Source organism: Merops nubicus, unplaced genomic scaffold (assembly GCF_000691845.1).
Source record: "Merops nubicus isolate BGI_N331 unplaced genomic scaffold, ASM69184v1 scaffold18605, whole genome shotgun sequence".
In the NCBI taxonomy this organism is placed as follows: Eukaryota; Metazoa; Chordata; class Aves; order Coraciiformes; family Meropidae; genus Merops; species Merops nubicus.
Genome location: NW_008607954.1, coordinates 1 through 22,804, shown reverse-complemented (window position 1 = coordinate 22,804; position 22,804 = coordinate 1). Strand labels below are relative to the sequence as shown.

Below are 22,804 nucleotides of genomic sequence, written 5' to 3'. Positions count from 1 at the left end.
TTATCTAAGATTTTGAAGTGTTAAGGGATGAACAAATCTGGATTTTTATTCTAAACAAAGTAAAAATGTCATCATTAACACATTTGCCAAAGAGATTCTGAAAGGCATTCAAGCTCTGGACATGTAAAGATGTTTCACCTTAGCAAAATACTGCGAACTTAAGGTAAGGATTTTACCATGAAAGAAATCATGAATTGGTTTTATCTGGTTAGTTTGCTCGGGTGTAATATCTTGAACATCACACAGAACATTCATTAAAGCTTCCTATTAAGGTCTTACTGACCTAATATCCCTTAGAAAGCAAAGTATTACTTTAAATTCCCCTGTTTTCAAGTACATAATTTCAATTCAAAGATTTTTATCATTAGACTTTGCTGGCATTTCTATGATATACATAAACTGTCAGGTAAGCATCCAAAGTCACTCATAGAAAAATAAGAATGTTACTAGAGCTCAGTCTCTCTGGATCTTCCATATAAACCATACAATCAACGCATACCACACCTGCTTTAAAAAAAAAATGAAAAAAAAAATCATATTGCCTTTTTAGCTGCAGAATTTATTTGATGAATGTGTCCTCCCCCACCAAAAAAAATAATTGATCAAAACTTTCTCTATTTTGTCCTCAGGACCAAAGGTGCCCCCTTGATTGGTGAGGATACTGCAGTGGTTGTAAGTTTGAGATTTTCACGTAGAAAATTGGGCTGTCGAACCGTGGCCAGTTTTATGTAACTGCTAGTGGAAACGACTTTTGCTGGCGCTGTAGGTGGTACGGTCTGTGGAGGCACTCCATTGATTTCATACGTCCACTGCATTGATTGTGTCTGAAAATAATGAACAGAGACATAGAAAGAAAAAAATCAGTGATCAAATACCTTGAAATTTGACAGTGATTTACCATGCTACATTGATTTCAGAGGATATTTATCCTTTTCCATGTAAGGTACTGGAATAACAGAATGAGAACTGCAGTCCTGAAACAAAGAGAGCTGAAATCATATTTAACGTTTTTCAGGACCAGGCATAACAAAGATGAGGAATTTTGCTTCCCGACAGATCTAAAATTCCTTATTTATTTAGTAAATCCCACAGCTCTGTATGTTGTTCAAAGGTAATTATTCCACAGCACAATACAAAAGCATCAGGTTTATACTGTAGGGTTTAATGGCAACTCTGGCATTAGTAATAATGGTATTATCAAATGGTAGATTTTTTGCATTAAAATAATGAACAAAACTAAAAGCACTCTTGATTACGCACAAGAGAATTGCAGCTTGATGTTGAAATGTCTAATTTGAAGAATATTTATGTGAATTGAAAATGACACTCTCCATTTGCTTTCTGCTTATAACTGGTCTCTAGGAATGGAGCATATGTTTCTATGTCATCTCTTGTAATGCTTGAGTACTTGATTCCTACTGAGTACGTGATGCTTATCACTGTACATCCCATCTATCCACAATTAAGGAGTATTATTTCTATGCATATGAGGTCTATACTGCTATCTCCCATGTTCCATTTGTATCTTGAAGCAGAATTTTGGTTGCTAAAAACTCATGTGTAACAATTGCAGATCTTTCAGTCATTTTTCTTTAAAACTGTACCACTTGAATTCTTGGAAGTTGTTTTTTATTCCAAGTCTTTAGCATTTTCCTGTCATGACATTTTATTTTTTAGTTTTCTAGAATTGTTTCCTTTAAAAAAACAAGCACAGAAAAATAACAGAAATATTACAAACCCCAAAGATTTCAAATGATATCATTATGTCCAGCTTTGTACTACGCAGAAGAAAGGCAAATGCCCAATTTAGTCATACACGGTCATCTATTCTTTTGCACTCAGCAACTGGAAATCCCAGGTTTTATATTTGGGGTTTTTTTCTCTTCCAAGGCAAAAGTTGTAGGGAAGACTGAGTAAAATTACAGCATGAAGTAGGTCTATTAAAATCTATTCACAGAGGTGAATTATTTTTAATATATAGATCATAGAACACAGTGCATGTACATAGTACATATACACATGGTACATAGTACACACAAGATTCTCTGACTGCAGTGACATTAAATAAGCAATATTTCCAAATTCCCAAGATCTGCCTTTCCACACTTGGCTCAGCACTGCAATCACACAGCTGTGCTGCCTTTCTAGGGCAGGTTCACGGGTGCTAGGCTTCTGCATCATGCTGGGCTGAACTACAGGGGCATGGCCTGTAGGATCCACCTTTCTCTCCTGCTTCAAGTCATGAAGATTTGTCATTACAATTACAGTTTTGCTTTTGTAATTAATCTCCTGTGTAAAACTAATGTAATCATCAGAACAATCCTTTGCAGACATAACCATTACACCTAACATCAGTGTCATTTTTCATCCAAGGAAACAAAAGGTCACAAAGGCTGTGTATACTCTTAAATTGATCTGGAAATCAATGTGACATTCAACCTCAAAGCTCATGAGATTTTTCACTCCAGCATTTAGTTAACAGCCCGGCTGTAACATGGCTGAATTTCTGGCCCCATTTGCTCACTCCGGTTTGAGAGCTCTGCTTCTGCTCTGCTGCTGGGCGTGTCAGTACACCAAGCAGATTCGGTCTATAGAGAGGAGCAACCATATCCAGACAAATTGTGACTGATTTCCACATACCATAAATGCTATCAACTGTCTCCAAAGTATAGTGTGTTTATTTGTCTAGCTATTTATTGCTGTCTGACAATTAATTACAGTCTAGGTAAAGCACTACAAAAGCCATAGTCAACTTTCTCTATCTCAAACATTCTCTACAGTCATCCCATAATCATAACAACATACAGAAGGGAATAAATAAGTTGTTAAAGTGTCTCTCTGACTTCATTAAATTTTGTTAAATAACAACCTTATATTTGCCACTGATAAAGTCTGACTTGGTGATGTTTAATTTTGTTGTCTTTCATGTGCTCCTTCCTATTGTTCTAATTGTTACCCTGTCATTGCTGAAGACTATTTAAGAGGTGTCATTGCAAGCACTTTTGCACTCACATTGCAGCTATTCAAGAGGAAGAAGTTTCAGGCCATTAAACTGTAAACCCTTTGGCACAGGCTCTGCACTCTGCTATGTACTTACCCAGCATTTACACTATTTCACACCTACAGCTCTAAAATGTGGTGTTTCTTGTTAGACAATTGGTTTTAACCAGTGTTTTGATAACTGAGTATATATTTATCTGTGCTAATGTTGTAAGAATATGTGACTTTTTTTTTTTTTGCTGTGGGGTATTTTAATGTTTTTAAAACCTCCACTTTAAAATTGGCAGTACTGATTTTACATAGTGTCTTCTGAATAAATTGCCTTATTTGAATAAGATTAATAAGCGTAAGATCTTAATAGATATTTCACCATGCATGTATAATTTTTTGAACTTTCATTACTATTCTGCTAAAATAAAATGTAATTTAAATTGAAAATTACTCCTGTGTAAAACAGGCAGATTAACTCATCTTTATTCTTAACCTTATTTAATACTGTGAAATGTTCTAGTGAGTCTGCTGACTGTAAAGATAAAATTCAGCAAAAGCAGGTGTGACACAGACCAACATCAGTATCTTATGTCTAAAGATAAATTTGTCATTTAAGAAAAGTAAATCACTCTCCAAAGTTAGCTGATTGTTTTCTTAACTTCAGTACAAGATTATATGCTTTATCTTTATTATGCAAGATCAACAATTTAGTTTAAAGAAAATTTAACCTTCAGGGTCATATTTATAGTGTACAGGTCTCATTCATCACTTCAGGGTCAAAGAAAAAAATCTGACAGGTGTTTCAGCCATGATTTAAACTGAGTATCAAGTTTTTAAAAAATAATTTGTGTTCATTAAATCCACACATACTATAACTGTACTGTCTATAGTATTAGTAATTGATTAAGTGGGATTTAAGCAAAAGTGCTGGTCTGTGCCACCTCTCAACTTCATTTATCATCAGCATCAAACAATTGATATAGCCTTTTGGGCAGTAACAACTTTTTACCAAATTCCTGTTTGCTACACAAACATCCTAGACTGTATGTTCTGTGAAAAAAGTTTGTGACTTGACTTAATGAAAAAAGCTGCCTTTTCTGCTGCAGTCTTTGTTAGGTGTCGTTCCACGGCAGGGGAGATTGCTCTTCCCTTGATGGAAACTCTTTGGGTTCAATTGGGAAAATGTTGTGGCATTATCACATGAACACTTCAGATAGGATCCATCAAGCTAGAAGAAAAAAAAATCAAAACGAAAGAGCAATAGCAACAACAAAAAAAATTCCAACCTAATTTATCATCTTGAACTATGGTAGTTCATCTGTTGTAAATCATGTGCTACCATCCAAGACAGCTGGAGGCAGTGATTGTGAAAAAATTGTGCATTTATGTACTGATTTACTGAAAGACTTTTTATTTAGTTTAGCATTTTGTGCTAAAGGGGAAACAAGTGCTACACAAATGGAAAAGTTACTCTATCTGTCAACATAACTTGAGTTAGTGCTTTGTTTAGCACTAGAACTACCTAGAAATCAGTAATTTTTAAGACAACCTAGATTTCAGTAATTTTCAAAAAACCATAGATACCTACAAATTTCTGCTTTACCAGCATATTTAATTTCCAAGGGTAAAATACTAGGTTTCCAAGTGCTGCTGAAGCCATAAGTATTTTTTCAGGACAAGGCTGTACAGCTTAACTACAGCTCTTGTAACCAAGATGAAAACTGCAGCAAGAGCAAGTCTGCTAAGTACAGAATCTGTGCAAGTGCTGCAAAGCTGCTGCTTTGGGTTTCCAGGTCAGACATGTTTCAGTAAAGAAGACAGATCAAGTCTCAGACTTTTCTGGAGTAGTGAAGAGAAGGGAGAGACTTTGAAAGGCCATCTATATATAACCATATAAATTATGATAGAATATTTGACTTTCAAGATGTATTTATTTGCTTAAGTGGATGAAAACTTTCTGAATCAGAGGCACTCTTTCTATGCTTAAGGCAATGCAGTTTATTATGTCAAATTTGGAACAATTCTAATAATAGCACTGGTAGTAACAATAGTCTAAAGATTAAGGTATTAAATCTACAACAATCTACTAGAACAGAAATATAAAAGAGAGTCTCTGTTAAGAAGATATATCTAAAATAACTATAAGTATTTTAAGAATTCCAGACTCCCCTGCAACACATCTCTAGGCCTACTTGTGACATACAACATAGGAAAGACCAGAACACAGTCTGAATGTCCTTGACAGTCTGATGCAGGGTTTCCTGTTGATATTAATAACTTTCTTTTATCAAAACCTCAAAATTCCTTTTGACTATAATCTAACTGAACTGTGAAAAGAGTAATAATTTGGCTTGCCTAGTTGAAGTAATGGCCATCTGCAAGGCTAAATCTTTCTGAAGACTATTTTGAAGAATTCAAAAATGAGATGCACACTGCCACTTTTTACTAAATACCATAAGTTATTCACGAAAGTTATTTAACCATCTTGATGGCTGACAAATGTTCACAGGGCAATTTATTCAGCAAATACTGACAACAGTCAGCAAATAATTTATTTAAAAGTGCATTTTTTGGGATTCAACATTCATTCTTACATAATTCATAGGATTAATTTGCAGAACACAGATCATGTATGTGTATCTACTGTAGGCTGGAAGTGCTACTGAGTTACATGGTAATTAATTCCCAGAGGAATCTATGTTAGGACAGCATTAAATGTGTGGAACAAATATGTGGCAAATGGTATTTTAATTATTGTCCAGACAGTGTTAAGTCAGGATAGTCCAAATAAAATTTTCAAGACTTCCAAATAAGTTAAAACAGAATATCTGAGATTCCCTGATCCTTAATTTATACTGAAGTGGTAACAAGCAAAAAAATGGCCTATTATGATCAATATATAAAGAATGAAACTAAACCATAGCTTTGTGTGCATTGTGGAAGGGAAGCGCAAATGTATGAAAACTCATGGATCAAGATATAGAGAGCTGAATAAGTGAATGAAAGAGGGAAAAAAGGTCAACTGCAAAAACAAACAAGAAAAAAGTGCTGCAAAGGCAGTCACTTACCACTTCCCACAAGCAGACCAATGCCCAGTCAGGCTCTAAGCAAGTTGTAATGAAGAAGGTGGTTAACAATCATTTTCTTGGCTTAGAGAAGCATTTCCAAATAGAACTAAAAGTGGCTTAACTGACTTCTGCAGTTGAAATATTAGATGTCTCACGGCATTGCTTAGATGTAGTACAATCAATATCAACCATTTCTTCAGGACTGGCAATGGTCTGAATACCCTCATACAGCAATGGTTCCCATACTGTTATCATCTTTTGGCATTATGAGAATTATAGTCTCAATAAGCAATGTTTCCTCATGGATGTGAATCAAAGATTTTGAATATTGATTCTGCACTCAAAATCCAGTGTTACTAATTAGGGGATGTGGTACTTTCACTGCCTGAAATGAACTTTTTGGATCTCTGTTTAAAATCATAAAACTCAGGTCAACAACAACCAGTGCCAAGGGACATGGGTGATGCCTTACTTAACGTGAAACTATTTCAATTATCCTATTAACTTTGCTACATTTTTTCTTGTTCATTCTGTTAAGAGATACCATTTAGAATAACATTAAACTACAGTAATTAACAAATCTACCGGGAATAATGCAGAATGTATTTTCACCATGCTACTGAATATGTAATAGTAGCATTTGCTGTCAAGATAAGCAAGTTTGCATAGACAAGCTTTGAGAAGCCACACCTGGGTACTGTTGCTTGCACACTGCATCATTTAGTTCCAGAACAGCATGACAAATGGTTTTGATATGCTGTCTTCCGTAGGCTAAGTTAGTGATTATTCAGTAATAAAGGTGCACAAGCCTGGCTTCTGGAGGGCTTGATACTGTTACCTGCAATCTGGTTCACTCTGACATCTATTCTATCATTTAAGACTTATTTTGTATGCCTTCTGCTTTAGAATATCTCTGAAGTCTCACCCATGAATTACAAAGCAATTGCTCTGGTCTTTAGCTGAATTCAGAGCAGTGCAAGCAAATTAACTGTAAGCCAACTTGAATACACCCTTGTCTGAGGATTTGCTGGATTCCTGCCTCTCCACCCCAGGCCTTGCTGGGATTCCTGCCCCAGGAAGCCTTCACAGAGCATCCCCCTGCCCCAGCCATGTCTTGCTGTCCCTAAGCTCTGTCGGTTTTCTGTTCAGCTTTACTAGCACATCATAGCCTAGCTCCCAGATGTGCACAGCTGAGGAATCCCTTTTTCTCCATCCTTATCTAAAAACCATGCTCTCTTCACTAATTTATCATTACTGGAAATACTTATTTTTTTCAGTTAGAACTACACTGTTTATGAAGGATATTATAAATGTGTAAGTTTAATTATGGAATATTACCTAATTATAAATACTATTCAGGCACCATGTCACTGTTTCTTACTTGTACCTTGACTAGAATATGATGTTTTCTTTCACGGCTACAGGAACAAATATGGTTATCTTCTTTACTGGCTTTTTATTAGATTTCATTCTTTGATCTACTTATATTTTAAAAGTAATTTTCTTTGTCACTTTTGTAAAACTAAGACTCCTAACAGCTATTCAAATAATTGTGTAACTTCTATTATTTTGATACGTAGTTGACTGAGAACAGAAGTTTTAATGATGATGAAAGAACATTTAATTGCTTCAGCAAAGTAATTAAGAATTCTGGCCATTAACAAAAAAATCTGCTTTAAATTTTCATGAATATTAAAGCCTTAAAGAATCCAGGGTTCTCAGTAGGGTAGCTAAACAAAAAAAAAAAAAAAAAAAAAAAAAAAAATTGGTTTTTCTAAGGGGTGCCAAAAAAAAAAAAAAAAAAAAAAAAAAAAAAAATTGCACATACAAATATTTGGGTTTAATGTTTACGACAAATGAGAAAAAGATTGTTATAGGATCTTTCTCCATTATCCTAACCTCCCATTTTACTTTACAACACAACTGTAATGACCAACATAAACCAAAGAATTTACTGTCATCTCTGCTACTTTACAGCCTAATTATCACTGTTCATCGAAGCACACATAAATGGCAGTTATACTACTCACTATTCATAGAATTTAATAATAAAAATATGTTAGTGTTAGGAGTATGAATTTACCCTCAGAAATGCAAAGGAAATTATACAGCTGTAGGACTTTACTACAGCCACATCAGAAGAGAGGCAACACTGCAAAGGAAAAGAAACTTCCTCATTGTTTTTAAAAATAGCCCAAAGCCTCAGTCAGTATATTGGTTAGAAAGGTGCAAGAGAAGTTCTCCACTGTTAGGTCTAATATTAATTGTGTTTCACCACCTCCACTATTATTCCCCAGATAAGAGTGCTTTAATACTAGTTTTGTCATCTAGCTACATCTATCTCCCTCTGCTCGCTAATGAAAATTATTTAAACTAATAGGAAAGGCAGAAATGAGTTTCTGGTATTCTCAACATGTCATCAAGTCTGATTTCAGGTCAATGTTGAGAGCGCAGCAGCAGCAGAATTACACAGAGTCACAGATGCTCTGGGCTACATTAGAACTGCAGGAATGAAAGCCTGTGTGGAAAAGCAAAGGGGGAAGTCTGGTGTACACACAAGGACTACCAATAAAAGCAAAGAGAACACAAGCCTCATAAAAACATTACTGAAACCAACTTAATACTTCAATCAGAGTAAGAATTTTAGAAATACCTCTAACATACTGTGATGGTGTAATATTGGTCCAAATTCTGCTTCTGAGCATTAAGAATACTCCATGTAGTTTGAACATACAGGAATAGATAGGACAATATGTGATCTGATACATATGAGTGAATTCCTACACTCACACAGTACCAAAGATGGAGATGTAAAGAGCCATCTGCCTAGATCATAACCAGAGACTGAGGTGTGAGTAGATGTAGGTCAAAACTACAATTACTCAAAGCCAATCTGCACCAATAGATTACTAAAGGGAAATTCTGGATTGCCGAGTTCTTAGAAAGCTAATAATAATCTTTGGCCACCATATTTATCCCATTCCAGACAAATTTATTACACTAAAGCTCTTTGTTAGTGATGGAAGTTAAGTCAAAGACAAACATAGCTAGTACATTTACATGTGTCATGCCTAAAAAGAGGAGTTCAGTTCCAGAACTACATTACCAATTTCTGAGCTCTGTAGAGATGTCATATAGCATATGTAAATATAAAAGGCTACAGAATAAATTCAGTCTCATTTTCTTTTTCAAATGGAAGAGCAATAAGCATCACTGCTGTTTATGTAAAAAAAACCTAAATTAAATGTCCAATACAGTGAAAGAAAACAAGTAGGAGGGATTAAAGGGCCTTCTTGTTTTTCCAGGATTTTAATTTCTTATTCACTGTTGTACAAGTTGTTACTCAGAGAAATAAAACACTATCGTCATTTGCCATCCATCTTTCTATCGACTTTGTTTGACCATCTTATTATTTAAATCAACATTGTTGTTTCACTTCTAATGTCATAGCCTGAAAACATTGCCAGCATGCAGTGAATAGATTTAAAGTGTAAATCATTTGCAAAGAGTTTGGGGTGTTTGCTGCTACTGTACGTTTTTGACTAACAGTTTCCTTTTAAACAATGACTTAAAGCTTAAAAATAAATTCCTGCAGTAATAAGACATTTTTACTACTGAAGGAATAAAAGTCTTCAAATGTTTCATGACCTTCAGACTTGCAGAATCTACGTGGCTACAAATTTGTTTTATTTATTTTGAAGCTTCTTCTAAAAAAAGTTATTCCTGGCTTTGTGTTCTGAAATTCTGCCTTCTACAGTTTAGTATCTAGTTTCTGGTGCCTTTGATTCTAGAAGGTATAATGCAAGTAAAATTAATAACCTAGGCATCACGTATTCAATTTCTCCCATATTTTCTACCAGCTCTTAACACGATAAATTTTATTCTCTGTGAAAAGTCATTATGTCATGTTGTCTATGTAGTAAGGGCAAACATGTCAAGATAAGTATCTGTTTCTAGTGATAAAGGCAAAGGGATAATATAGAAATTAAAATATAATATGTTTTTCCAGCTTGTCATGAGTTAATTTTCAAAATTTAGTCTATTGTGAAGATTAGTAATCACAGGGCATGCACTTCAGCATTTCAACACTGCTTTTTCGTACAGGATTTATTTTTTCCTTCCACTCCTTAAGTTCTATTTGTGTATTATACTCGGGAAGGCTTACCTGAATTACAAGCGTTGCTTTGTGCTTCTTGCCATACATCCTTGGCTTGAATCCCACAGTTATATGGGTTCCTGCAGTGCCTGCTGGAAGAAGTTCTCCAGCTTGCGGCAGCACAAGGAACTCCGGATCGCTGCCTGCCAGGAAGTGTGCAGTGAATGGCTCTGGGTGTCTACAGAAAAGCACAGAAGGATAGTGTATGGATATTGTATACATACTGTATTTTGGTTATTCTATATAGTGTCTATATATATAGTATAAATCATAATGTAATTTATCTACAATCCAACACTTAGGCCACCATGTGGCATGACTCAGGAAACTTGGCAGCCCATGGAATTCATATGGAATATCAACAGCATTCTTTCTTACAGAATAAATATTCTGTGGTAATTAAGTACATTTATTTACAAATATTTATAATCTTTATACACAAGGACCTGCATACTGGTCTTCTATTTCAAACATATTATTATAAATATGATAATAACTACAGAATAATGATAGCATTTGTCACTAGAAAGAATTATATGACCTCTCAAGATGTAATAATAGTGATAGAAATAAATTCCATATCACAGTGAAAAATATGTTTTCCTGTTAAAAGACCCTAATTTTCCCAATCTCTAATCAAATAAAACTGATGAGCCACCTATTTTGTTAAGTTTTATGACTAGAACTGAATTTGCAATCTTGTGGAGTGCTACTAAATTTGGAGTTCTGAAAGCTTTGACATGAACATATGGAAGATAATAATTCTCTATCCCTGTTTTCCACTTTTTTCATATCCCATAAACTAAGCACTTTAAGATAGTGCAATAATTAGGTTGATCTACTGATATTATTGTGTATCTCCTATCTCAAAAAGTTTCTGTCACAAGTACTGCAGATCTTGTCTAATTGCTAGTTTCATGGCAGTACTGTTGCACCCAAAGAAAATGGCTTAGTTCTGATAAAGACAGGGGCTCAGGACTACAAAACAATGTTAGGCCCATCTCATACTGAAGCCTGTCTATCGCAGTTACTCAGGGACTCCTTGCCATAATCTTTCTCAGCATGAAAAGAATATATATTTTTTGTCTGTTCAGGCATTCTCCTTTAGGCTTTGTATGTGTTGTTGAGGACACCTCTGTATCACTATGTGGACTGAAAGAGAACAAAAGAAATTGAAACTACAAATACCACAGCATGGTCAAAAAACAATCCTCAACACCCTGCTACAGTAAAACAGGGCAAGTATCACGCATGTTTAAAGGGAATACACTTTCAGTTGATAAGACTTGAAGAGTGAAAAACTAACAGCATGTCAAAGAAAAGCTGTTCAATTCTGTTTATTCGTAGATTGTCATACCAGAAATAACACTGCTTATCAAAGAAAACACTCACAAAGAAGTGAAATTTAATATTTTATGACAATTCATATCTCTATGGAAACGTCCCACATTTCCTAGGCAAGCACTATTCTATGGGTGTATGTCATCTTGTTTAGAAATAGCTCTCCTTTGGAATATGCTCTTCTGAAAGGTTTTCTTAAATTCAAAATGCTGTGATGAAAAAGGTCAAAGAAACAAAAAAATGCTAGCGCATATAATGAAAACTAAAAAGCTTCTGCCTTCTCAAAAAAAAAAAAAATTAATAGCTATTTAGTAGTGCCATCAGACTTAGGTACATTAGCAGATTTAGCCTGGCTTTTCCTTTAGGGCAAAACTACTGAATGTCTGATACTACATTTCAAGTCTTGAGACATCAGACTTATGCTGACAATCTCTTTTCATGGTGCCTGAAGTTGTGCAGCTGAGTTTATAGCCCTGGGCCATAAGCACTAATCCTGCTGTGGCCTGAGCTCCCATCTATGTGCCACGCAAGCCTTGAATTTTCACGTCTACATCTCCCACAAGACTGCTCAGCTGTGAATGCCTAAAGCACACTTATTACACACAAAAAGCATGGGATGAAAAACAAGTGATGCCTCTTAGACTGAGTAACAGAGTAGAGCACTCATCAAAAGTGTCTGAGATTAATATTCAAACCCTGGTTGTGGAAATAGAGGCCTAAATACAGATATTCATTTCCAACAACATTTCTCTATAGACTAGATTTAAGAACATTTTAAGACAGCACTTTCTTTCTCTCTCCTGTTCAGTCTGCTTTCTGGTAGCCTGTTAGGGAAGACAACTCTTACTAAGCACTTTGTGTCTTTGTAAGAACCACAAGAACATGACTTAGACTACAGATGCAATGATGAAATGCTAAAGGAGACGGGACAGAAGACACAAGAAAATGTGGAGTTTATTCTTGGAGAAATTGCATCTTAGTATGGTGTGATGCAATGGCAGTTTTTTTCAGAGACTGCAAACGATTCCTTAAAACAGTCAGAAAAAAACACAGGAGAAGAAGCTATAGTTTTAGTCTTGGTAAGGGGACCAGACAGTTTAAATTGAAACTATCACAAACCCCATCTATAAATGTGCACACAAGATATTTGCCAAGTCAGACAAAAAAATCTTAGTGCATCAATCTTGCCAGATTTTAATTTTCATAAACAAAAATGGAGAAAAGCTAACAACAAAGCTTTAAAGAAAATCTGCATGCTTGACACCATCTTGACAGCACTGGCACAAGGTTCTAGAGGCAGCTATTGTTTCTTTCTGTGTTGAGTAAAATACATATACACACACAGATGCTTACATGAACACATGCAGTCATACCTTAAAACCAGGCTGTTCCACTTCCCTCCCCAAAATTTCCAATTTTAAACAAGAGTCAAGTCAGTTACTGGATGCAAAATGTTCCTCACAGTGGAAAGTTATGTCCAAATATGGAAAATAGAAATTCTGGCAAATTAAATGTATAGTCATAATACAATAGGCCAGCAGGGATTCTGATGAAGATATGGTCAACAACGCAAGAACTAGCAATGAAAACTTATTCACACATGAATCAGAAACAGGAACCTTTCACAGTGCCTGTAGTGCTGAAAAATCATGAAATTGTGTTTTAACAATATATCTAAAGATGGCTTCTCAAAAAAAAAAAAAAAAAAAAAGGCAGTGTTTTCACTGGTGTTCACATCAGAGAGATGACCTGGCATCCTGGCTAGCTCACTAGCATATGCAAATTGCTGCCTCATTTTTATCTCCTATAGTACAGAGAAGGCTGGAGATAAAATTCCCAGAATAGCACTTGAATTTCAGACATTGTTTTTTCAGTGTCTGTGTATTCAGTGTATAGTTAAAAATTAATAATTATGTGGTTTAAAATGATTAAAAATTAATCCCTCCTTTTTGATTACTGCTTCAGGTAAAACAGCTCTGGAGTCAATGTTTGGCTTGTCATTTCTCAGCCATGAAGGACAGTGATGAGGCAGTCTATATTAGTCTATATAAGAAGGGTTTTTGTTTAACTCAAGGGTAGCAGATACTAATATACTTGATTAAGTTTAATGGTGTGAAGCATTCTGAAAAACACATACGAACCAAGCACAAATGAATTAGCAAATATAAATCAGAGGTCACATAATCCAAAGAAAGCAAAGGTGTCTTCCACCTGCATGTTCAATAACTCCCAGCATAATGGTTTGATATTGCTATCAGAAAATATGAAATCTGCCCTTACTCAAATAATGAACAAGAGTAAATATGAATTTGACCTTAAATTAGACAATGAAAGCATGGCAGACAGGAAAAGTGAAAATTGAGCTAGTATTTAACAGACATAATTATTCCTTGAATCTTGTTCTTAAATAGCATGCTGTCTGTTCTCGACAGTGTTCTCACATTAAACAATTTTGAAATTAATAAACTAAACCAGAATATCACCTTATGTCTTCAATTAATTAAAATCTTAAAATTTATATTCTCATGGAGATCTCACTGCAAAACTTATAAAATATTCAGAAAATCTGAAAATATAAGCTGTTATTAAAATAAGCCTCAAAATAGCTTAAATCTTTACTCCTCTCTCTCTCAAACTAGTGAAACAGTAAATTATTCCTGAGATACGTATTCCTTGACAAAATTAAGCACTTTGGAGACTATATAAAAAGCAGCTCAGAGTGTTCTTAATCAAATGTGGTTGTTTTTTTTTCTTAAGAGAATAACAAAAAATCTTTGTCTGTAAAGTATATAATTCCTTAAGTAAATAATGGATGCCAGTTGAAAGTGTGAAAATGTGTTTCCAAAAATAGATAATCGTAAGTAAAATTACTTCTTTTATCAGTGATAGCTGGTATGATTTAGATAATTTCAACCAAAAAAAAAAAATACATGACAAAGGGAAAAAAATTAGGAAATTCTTATTATTTATCAAAATTTATTCTGTTTCATACCAAAATGAACTTTATTTAACTGACCACTCTAAATCCTGAACTCTGGACTTCAATAAAGATTTAACTCCAATCCTCACTCTATAGTTTTGGAAAGACTGCTTCACAACTAAAGGACTTTCAAAAACTATGAAGAAACACTGCATGACAAACAACTATAAGGGAATGCTTCAGTTTTGTTGTTCAAATGTTGTAAAATCAAAGCAGGAGGTAGGGGTTTTATCTTCACAAAATTTTAAGATTTCTGTCTCCTGTTCTACCCTGAGGTACTATATGTGCTGAGTGGTAAACTGGCTCTTCCTGCTAAAAGCAGTCTAGGCAATGTGTTTAAATACAGCTCCTGGCTAAATGTGTGACATGTCAGGTATTGTATTATTAGGAAGTATGATTGCAACTTTTTGGAAGCTCTGCTGCATGTGTATCGTTATCGATATTTTCAGCTAGTCTCCATTCAGACTTCAAAAAATGGAGCTCAGTTAACATTTGTTCTTTGCAGCTGCCACTGTGTGGGAGCTGCTAAGATAAAGTATTGTAACTACGTCTTTAGAGTAACTGTAGAAGTTTGCAGAACTAGTAACAAGGGGATTGGCATAGGAATCCAAGCCTGTAACATGCACAGTGACGTGTGAGAGAGGTTGAGGGAGAGGGGGTGTGTGCTGAGAACTTAATGAAGGCATTTTCTTGCAGCATATGTAACTCTGGCTCATGGTAATTCTAATGAAATGCATCAGTAATTACAGTAAAATAGAAATATTTCTCATAGTTATAAATGAAATGCATCAATAATTACAGTAACAGAGAAATACTTCTCATAGTTATAACTGTAAACATTTTTTTGTGTTTTTCCTCTTCATAATTAGGGAGGGTACATAAAAAAAAAATGGGTTGCTCACTTCTCTTCGAACAGCATTAAAATTAATTTTCTGTGATCAAGGACTGTTTACAACTGAACATTTATTCTATGCACTAGGAAATGTGCATAGAAGAAGTAAGGAAAATATCCAAAGTGGTGTCCAAAATAGAAAAAGTAGTATAAGATAACATTCAGCACATGTAGCCATTTTAAAGCCTAATCTCATTTCTCATCTCCCCAATCCACCTGTTTGTGTTCTCTCTATTTTCTAGCTCTATTTCCATAATCTGCTAGAGCCTTGGATTTTGCAGATACCACTCCATGGAGACTGTATTGATACCATCCTGTTTGCTTTTTTTATAGCAGGTGGTGACTAAGTATGTTTTTCTGAAGTATAGTTTATCTGACAAGTCAACAAATATCCTGTTTGCTATAAACACAGGACTGCAAGGAGAGGTTTTGATGGAAGGATGGATAAAATTTTACTGTATATGGGAAGTAGTACGTGATTACAACAATCACTAACAGGTACATGGAAAGCTAGAATTATATTGGTGAAAGGGGACTCTGTGTATGAGAAATAAGCAGATAAAACTAACAGGAGAGATTTACCCACCCTTTTGAATAAACATTCAAAAGTAATGTAGCTTACAAATAATTTCAATGTGAACATAGTGTTCCTATGTATCTATCCCCAAGGTTCATGTTGGCTACTGAAGTATTTGCACTGGAAAACAAATAAGATAACATTCTGCTGTAGCTGGATATCAGTATTTTAATGTGAAGAAATAAATTGAATTGCCAAAAAAATCCTTACCCTTCTGTATCAGAATATATAGCAGTAAATATTGTCAAAAGCCCAGTTCTGTATTGATACAAATATTCTGATCCCAAAACATAATTGATTAAAAATACATGAAGAAGATATTTTCAGTAAAACAAATATAGAAAGGAATAGTTTTCTTAAGCAAAGCACTACTTCTGGAATTTTCATCTGTTTCGGATACAGACATCATCATAAAATAAGGGACCAATAATTTGCACTGGCTGTCAAACAAGTTTCTATAATTTTTATTTCCAAGGATGACATTCTAACTGTTCTTTTTGGTCATTCTGTAAACCACTGGCATTCAACAATGCATTTGTTATTAAAACAAAAGCTAATGTTAACACAAACATTAGAGGCTTGTACCAAGCCAGTTACCTCAGTGGAAATATTGCCAATGATTTCAGCTGGTGTTGAATTAAACCTACATTTATGACAAAATCCAAAAAAGGTAATATTACAAATGTTACAAAGTGGCAGATTTTTATGTGAAATCTGCTAATTTAACTCTAGCCAATCTTAATGCCATTACAAGAAACCATTCAACAATGTGTCCCTTTTGAATTTTTAAAGGTGAAAGTTAAAATATTTGACTACTCATGTATCAGAACTTTCCTAGGTACAGATGGTTTTTATAATATTTTCTCACTGGGGGCATGTGTGTGTCAATTTAAAATGTATTTTAAGAGAGCGCATTACATATTTTCAGGGACTTTTAGAGCTTTCATTATTGCACATCTTTGTGAACAGTGTAGCAGCCAGGTCCCATTTGTAACTGTTCATCATTCCTGAAGCAATTTTATCAAATATAGTTATGGGTAAAATGGGAAATCATAAATTCAATCTGAAGTATTTCATACACACGGAATATTTTTTCTAGGGAGGGGAGAGGTGGAATTAAAGGCAGAAGCCCACACTGGAGTTGCAGTTGCCATGAAGGAAAAGAAAGTTAAAACTATAGCTTTGTAATTGCTACCAAAGGTGCTCTTTGTAGTGCAAAAGAAGAAGGTGCAAGAATCTTAACCTTAGTATCTTTAAGATACTAAGCCTTTTTTGGGGCCTGTGATATTTTCTGTTGCATCACTCTGCACCCTGCTAACCCCCCAAAGATGTACAGGTTTTCTCAGTGATGCTGTGCAACCACTCTGTCCTACAAGTAGCAGAGGGAGAAAGACACAGCTGCAGAATCCCTTTCTAGCAGGTTAGTCAGAAATACGTCTGTTTCGTCCCCCTGTCATTCTCAAAGTAGCAATGCCCTGAGGTACTATCCAGTATAAGAAAGGAAGACAGAAAGTATCTACATGCAGGGTGAAAAAAACCCACTCATTGATCTTTAAGTACCAGAACTTATTCTCTGTGAGACTGTGCTGCTAATTGTTTACTTAAAAAAACCTCCAAATGGCTGATCATTATGTCAGGGAAGGTCTATAGGATGACACTCCATATCCCAATTGAAACTTTTAATTCATATTTTAATATTTCATGGGTTTATTTTTAATCTAAGTCATTTGAGCTATTCAAGCATTAAATTACATCTGTAATATAAGGGTTGCTTGTGTAATTGCTTTTAAACTGCAGACTCAGTATGCTAAATGTTGGTTGGCTAACTGTCCTATAACAAAACTTCCACCACCAAAATCTCCTGAGAAAATCAAAGATGAGATAAAACAATATAAAACTTACAGAGCAGTTGTTGGCACTGTTTACAACATGAAGCTTACTCAGTACATACAGGCATTACATTTTGTATTTGAAATGTATGCAGGGAACCCTTGTTGTGTCAAAAAAAAGTCAGAATTTGTTTAAGGGAAAAAAGATAATATGTCTTTCATCATGGCTCCCTTCTTTATATAACTATAGTGATTCAGGTTTTATAATACCTTTCTGGAGAACATTAGGTCACTACTATCAAACACCTACCAGGAGATTACAGTATTGCAGAGCAATTGCTTCACTTTTGTTCCTGAAACAGCCCATTCTATTGAAGCTGTTAACTTGAACACTGTGATAGAAGCCTTTTTCAGAGTCCTCAATAATTATCATCACAGAAGCTATCTAAAAGCTGGAACAACTGTCCATCTTAGAGGCACAGCATTTGTAAATAAGCTCCTAAAAAAAAAATAAGTTGGAAGAAGGGATACTTCCTGCTGGGGATGCTACAAAAGCATGTACCTACAATGAAGGTTGACAGTATGTTGACCGCCATATCCAGATTTATATTCTAGATATGTAGTAAAAATAGTTCATTTTAAAGAAAAAAAATTAAAACTTAAAAAATCAGATTGTAAATATCATAATTCTTTCAGGTTTACTGTTCACTATTTAAAAACTTACCTATCAGTATCACACAATTTATTCCTTGACTACCTGCTGTATACAAACAACACTATGGGTTTGCTATAAAATCATGAAACTCTGATAAAATTATGTAAAAACTATATTAACAGAGATTTCTGCAAGACATTTACAAAAAAAAGAGTAACAAAATACTAAAGAATGACACCACTATTTTAACTAGTAAAAGGGCAGATTAGAGGTGAATTAATAACATGCTTACATAATTAAATAGGAATAGTTTAAAAACTGCACATTTAAAAAAAAATAAAGCTCAATGCAGAGGATTGTTTTTAACTTGGTGTAAGTATAAAGTACTTTGAAAAACAATCTATTAGTAAGGCTATAATAATGAGCCTTTAATATCACAACACACCTTCCTTAACATTGTATTATACATTTTAACACACACAAGCATTTTAGGGGACACCTTCAAAGTTATAACAAAACCATTTGGATCTATTCCAGAAATTTTCTCCTGAGAGGCTACAGCCTAAATGTAGAATGCTTCTGTTTTCTACATTGTAGCTTCAAAATCACATTTGTTACCTATACAACGCAGTACTTGAAATTAGTGACAAAATAGCTGCAGCCCAGTTATGTTACTGTTGCCCAAACCTGTCCTATCCAATGTGTTTGAGTGTGAGTTCTAGTCTCAGAAAACTGCATAAATACTTCATCATCAGGATCTTTACCTTGTCTGGCTTGTAAGCTTAAAGCCAACTAGAGACTCCTTATTCAAGCCAACTGCTTCAATGCTGATGACATCATCCACTTCTGGCTCTGTAGCGGTGAACAGCATTGGAAACTTCCACACACCTGCTGCAGGGCACTGTACTACCAGAGCTGCCTTGTGCCTTAAAGTTTCAGATAAAAACATCCAACACACAGAACAACATTACAAAACAGAGTAAACTGATGCCCAAATTAAGCCTCGAGTGTGTAGAACTGTACTACAGTAAATGGAAAATACAGATGGCTTTAAATTAGAATAAATTCTTAATTTTGCATGGCAAAATTATAGGTTGCACTTAGACTGGAATGTAAACTAAATAACACCTGATATTTACAGCAAAGTTCAAGAAAGGACATAATATGAAAGCAAAATTATTGGCACAGACATGAGATCTGATTGTTCTTCTGCTTACTCTCTGTGGAGTTAAACAAATTTAACTCAATTTATTTTACTCATTATTCATTATTTACTGTGGGTATAGAGGAGAATTTTGTGCAGAACATGTTAGCAGTTCATATTAGATTCAAACAGATTTGATGAGGGTCTATGTACATCAGAAAAACTCCAGACTCTGATGTCTTCAGATCCTCTAAGAAGAGAGTTGGTTCAGTAGATTCTGATGATAAAGAAACTAATTGCAGTCATTGAGTCCTCTCCATGAAGGTCAAGTATACGTCCCAAGTGCACAAAGATAAAAAAACCAAACCAAAATAAACAAAAATAATGAAATAAAAATGCAGTAAAAATAAACATGATTTGTAAATTTACCTCTCTACTGACACAGTGACACTGTATGGCATGGGTGGACAGTCTTCCCTATAGGTGTGCTCTTTGTTTATTTCAGTAACCTTCATGACCACTGCAACAAAGAGTTCCCTCCTGCATCCTAAAAAATATTCTCATTGCATGCAACCCATGATTTCAGCAGTGACTGCTCCCTAAGCTTCCTCATAATGTTAAGCCTCTGAATTTATTGTGTCCCTGCATGTTACTGAAGCTTCTTTCCAGCCTCCTCTCCATACACATTTGACTGCTTCAATAGGAAGGCACAACTTCCCTCTTTCCAACAGGATCTCACTTTCACAGTTTCTTTGTAAAGAGCTGGGATGCAGAAAAGTAAATCAAAACAAATACATCATTTTTCACATCACAGCTATAAAAGAGGATAATGTTTTCCTCTGGACCATTGTTACCAGGGAATTAGAGACTAATTTCAAATTCAACCATCCCATCCAGCCAAAGAATATGCACACATGCTCATCTAGGAAAAGTTTTTTGAGACTGAGAGACCATCTTGTCTGTATCCTTTCCACAAATTTTGAGAACTAATTTTCATTGGAAGTCTTTCAATACTCCAGTACTTAGAAGCAAATTGATCCACACACAAAGGCAATAACTCAACAGAACTCTCTCAGAGGCATAAAAGAGAAAAACTGTCAGTTTTAATACCAAAGATTTCATACCAAGCAGCAGCAAGTGAGAATATCTAAAATAATAGATCTCAGAAGCGAAAACAAAATGAGGAAAATGATGCAGAGAGGTGCTTACATAGCTAAGGGTGATCAGACAAGATTGCATGTCCTGTTGATAATAAGGAAGAGGAGCTTACCTCATTGGTTTGTTAGGTGCAAACACTATATTAAAGATGAGTGTTACGATTCCAGATTCTCTATCTTGTTCTTTTTGAACCAGATGCATACCAACCAAAGATTCCAGCTGAGATTTAATTTCATTTGATTGATACTGCAGTTCATACAGAAATTCCACTGTTGTAGAGAAACATAAACGATACAAGAGAAAAAGATCAGTCTGTGTGCACTCTAACATCACACAGTTGGCTGGCTAGATGTAACAAATCTTTCACTTGCTACCGAAACTGATAAGTAAGTACAACTAGTAATTGTCTAAAATGTGAGTGATTTGCTTCTGACTGCATAGCAAAATATTCCAGTTTCATATGACAGGCTACATAGTTTCTGGCAAAATGGAAGACAGAAAGCTTACTTAGAAGATGTGAATAGTAACAGCAATATTATTCTGGCTACCATTTCTGTATTATGGTGAGATATTTCTAGTTCACCAGCCAAATGAAAATGCAATACTATTTTTGAGTAATGCCATTGAGACAATCTCAACCAAAGAAAGTCATTAAGCATATCAGTGCCATTGATGGTTGCAAGCCTGAGAAACAGAATACAGAAAAACAGTGAAGATATCACTAGCAGCCTCTTATTTTCTGTAGCAGCTGTGAAAAGTCCAAGAAGCAACCATAAGAATAAACAGCTGAGCTTCTTGAATCAAACGTCTCCTCCAGCTGTAATAAAGGAAGCTCTGATATTCAGTATACACTTATAATTTGTGCACAGAAGGGAATGTTTCTCTGAGGAAAAGAAACCCAAGCTGCTAATATAGTTATAAGTTTTACATGTTTTATGGATTAAAAGTCTTTTAACACAGCCACTAAATCCTACTGAGATCTCATTTTACTATGACTGCATATCTCAAGGCATATTTTGAATTTGCACAGCTTAGTACACTGTGTTGTGCATCCCTTGTCTATGTATTTTGCTGGCTACAGCATGCTACTTAGCTGCAGAGTTTATTCCCAAGGCCTTCTGATTTGGAATTCTAAAATAGAGACTAGATATTTCTTTATATAAAAAGTACAAGAGACAATGCACTGTCACATAGTTGAACAAAACTTACTTTGCTTTTACCAATCTGTAATACTACCCAAATTTAAGTGAGTATGGAGGTTTCTTCCTATGCTTGTAGTCCTTTTTCCTTTTCTGAAATGTACAAATTCCTTCTTCCTACTTCATTTAGCTAAGTTTAACCCTAAGAAATGTAGCAGCTTATATTGAATTATTTCTGACTCTTTAAAAGGGATCCTGCACAGAGACGTCTGTACAATTTATGCTAGATCAAAGAACTACACGGATGTCAGCAAAATATTATCAACATACAGGATTTTCAGTCATCGTAGATACACACTGAGGAGGACTGAATATACAGGTTTTCCATGTATTAATGCATCTGTTATAAGTGTATTTTATTACAATAAGTATACTTTCTTATAACAAAATTAAACATGAACATTTTTCCTACAGTTCACAAAAGTCCTAGGATCATCCTTCGTTGTTCAATGCTTTGTTGCTTCTCTATTTGAAAAATGTTTATGTCATGCATTCAGGTTCCAACACAGCCCAAGGCTTGTAGTAGTCACCCTAGACAAATGCCAAAACATGAAGATTCAGACATAAAAATTAATTTGCTTATAACTAAAATTATTATGGGAGAAAAAAAATGACATTTTTTGGAGCACATCCACAGTGACAAAATTGCAACTGCCGAGCAGATGTTTCTTTCAGCAGCTGTACCACACAATGCTACTTAGAAAAAGCCTGGTTTACAGTTCAGATGCTAGGAAGAAAACGTTGTGAACTGCATGCTGCATTTAGTATCCAAAGATATTTGGCTTGGGTTTGTGTCATGGTTACAGGGGCTGGG

General features: G+C 34.9%; 1 protein-coding gene across 1 annotated transcript; it reads right to left on the bottom strand.

Annotated features, from left to right (window-relative positions):
• Positions 1-614: 614 nt before the first annotated feature.
• On the bottom strand, positions 615-21,060 carry LOC103772796 (chromosome unknown open reading frame, human CXorf30; the record flags this gene model as incomplete). The annotated part of the gene is made up of 5 exons (XM_008940140.1): positions 615-824; positions 10,225-10,393; positions 19,254-19,404; positions 19,676-19,686; positions 20,904-21,060. Coding segments are annotated over 5 exons (698 nt in total), but the record flags the coding sequence as incomplete, so codon positions are not given.
• Positions 21,061-22,804: the final 1,744 nt, after the last annotated feature.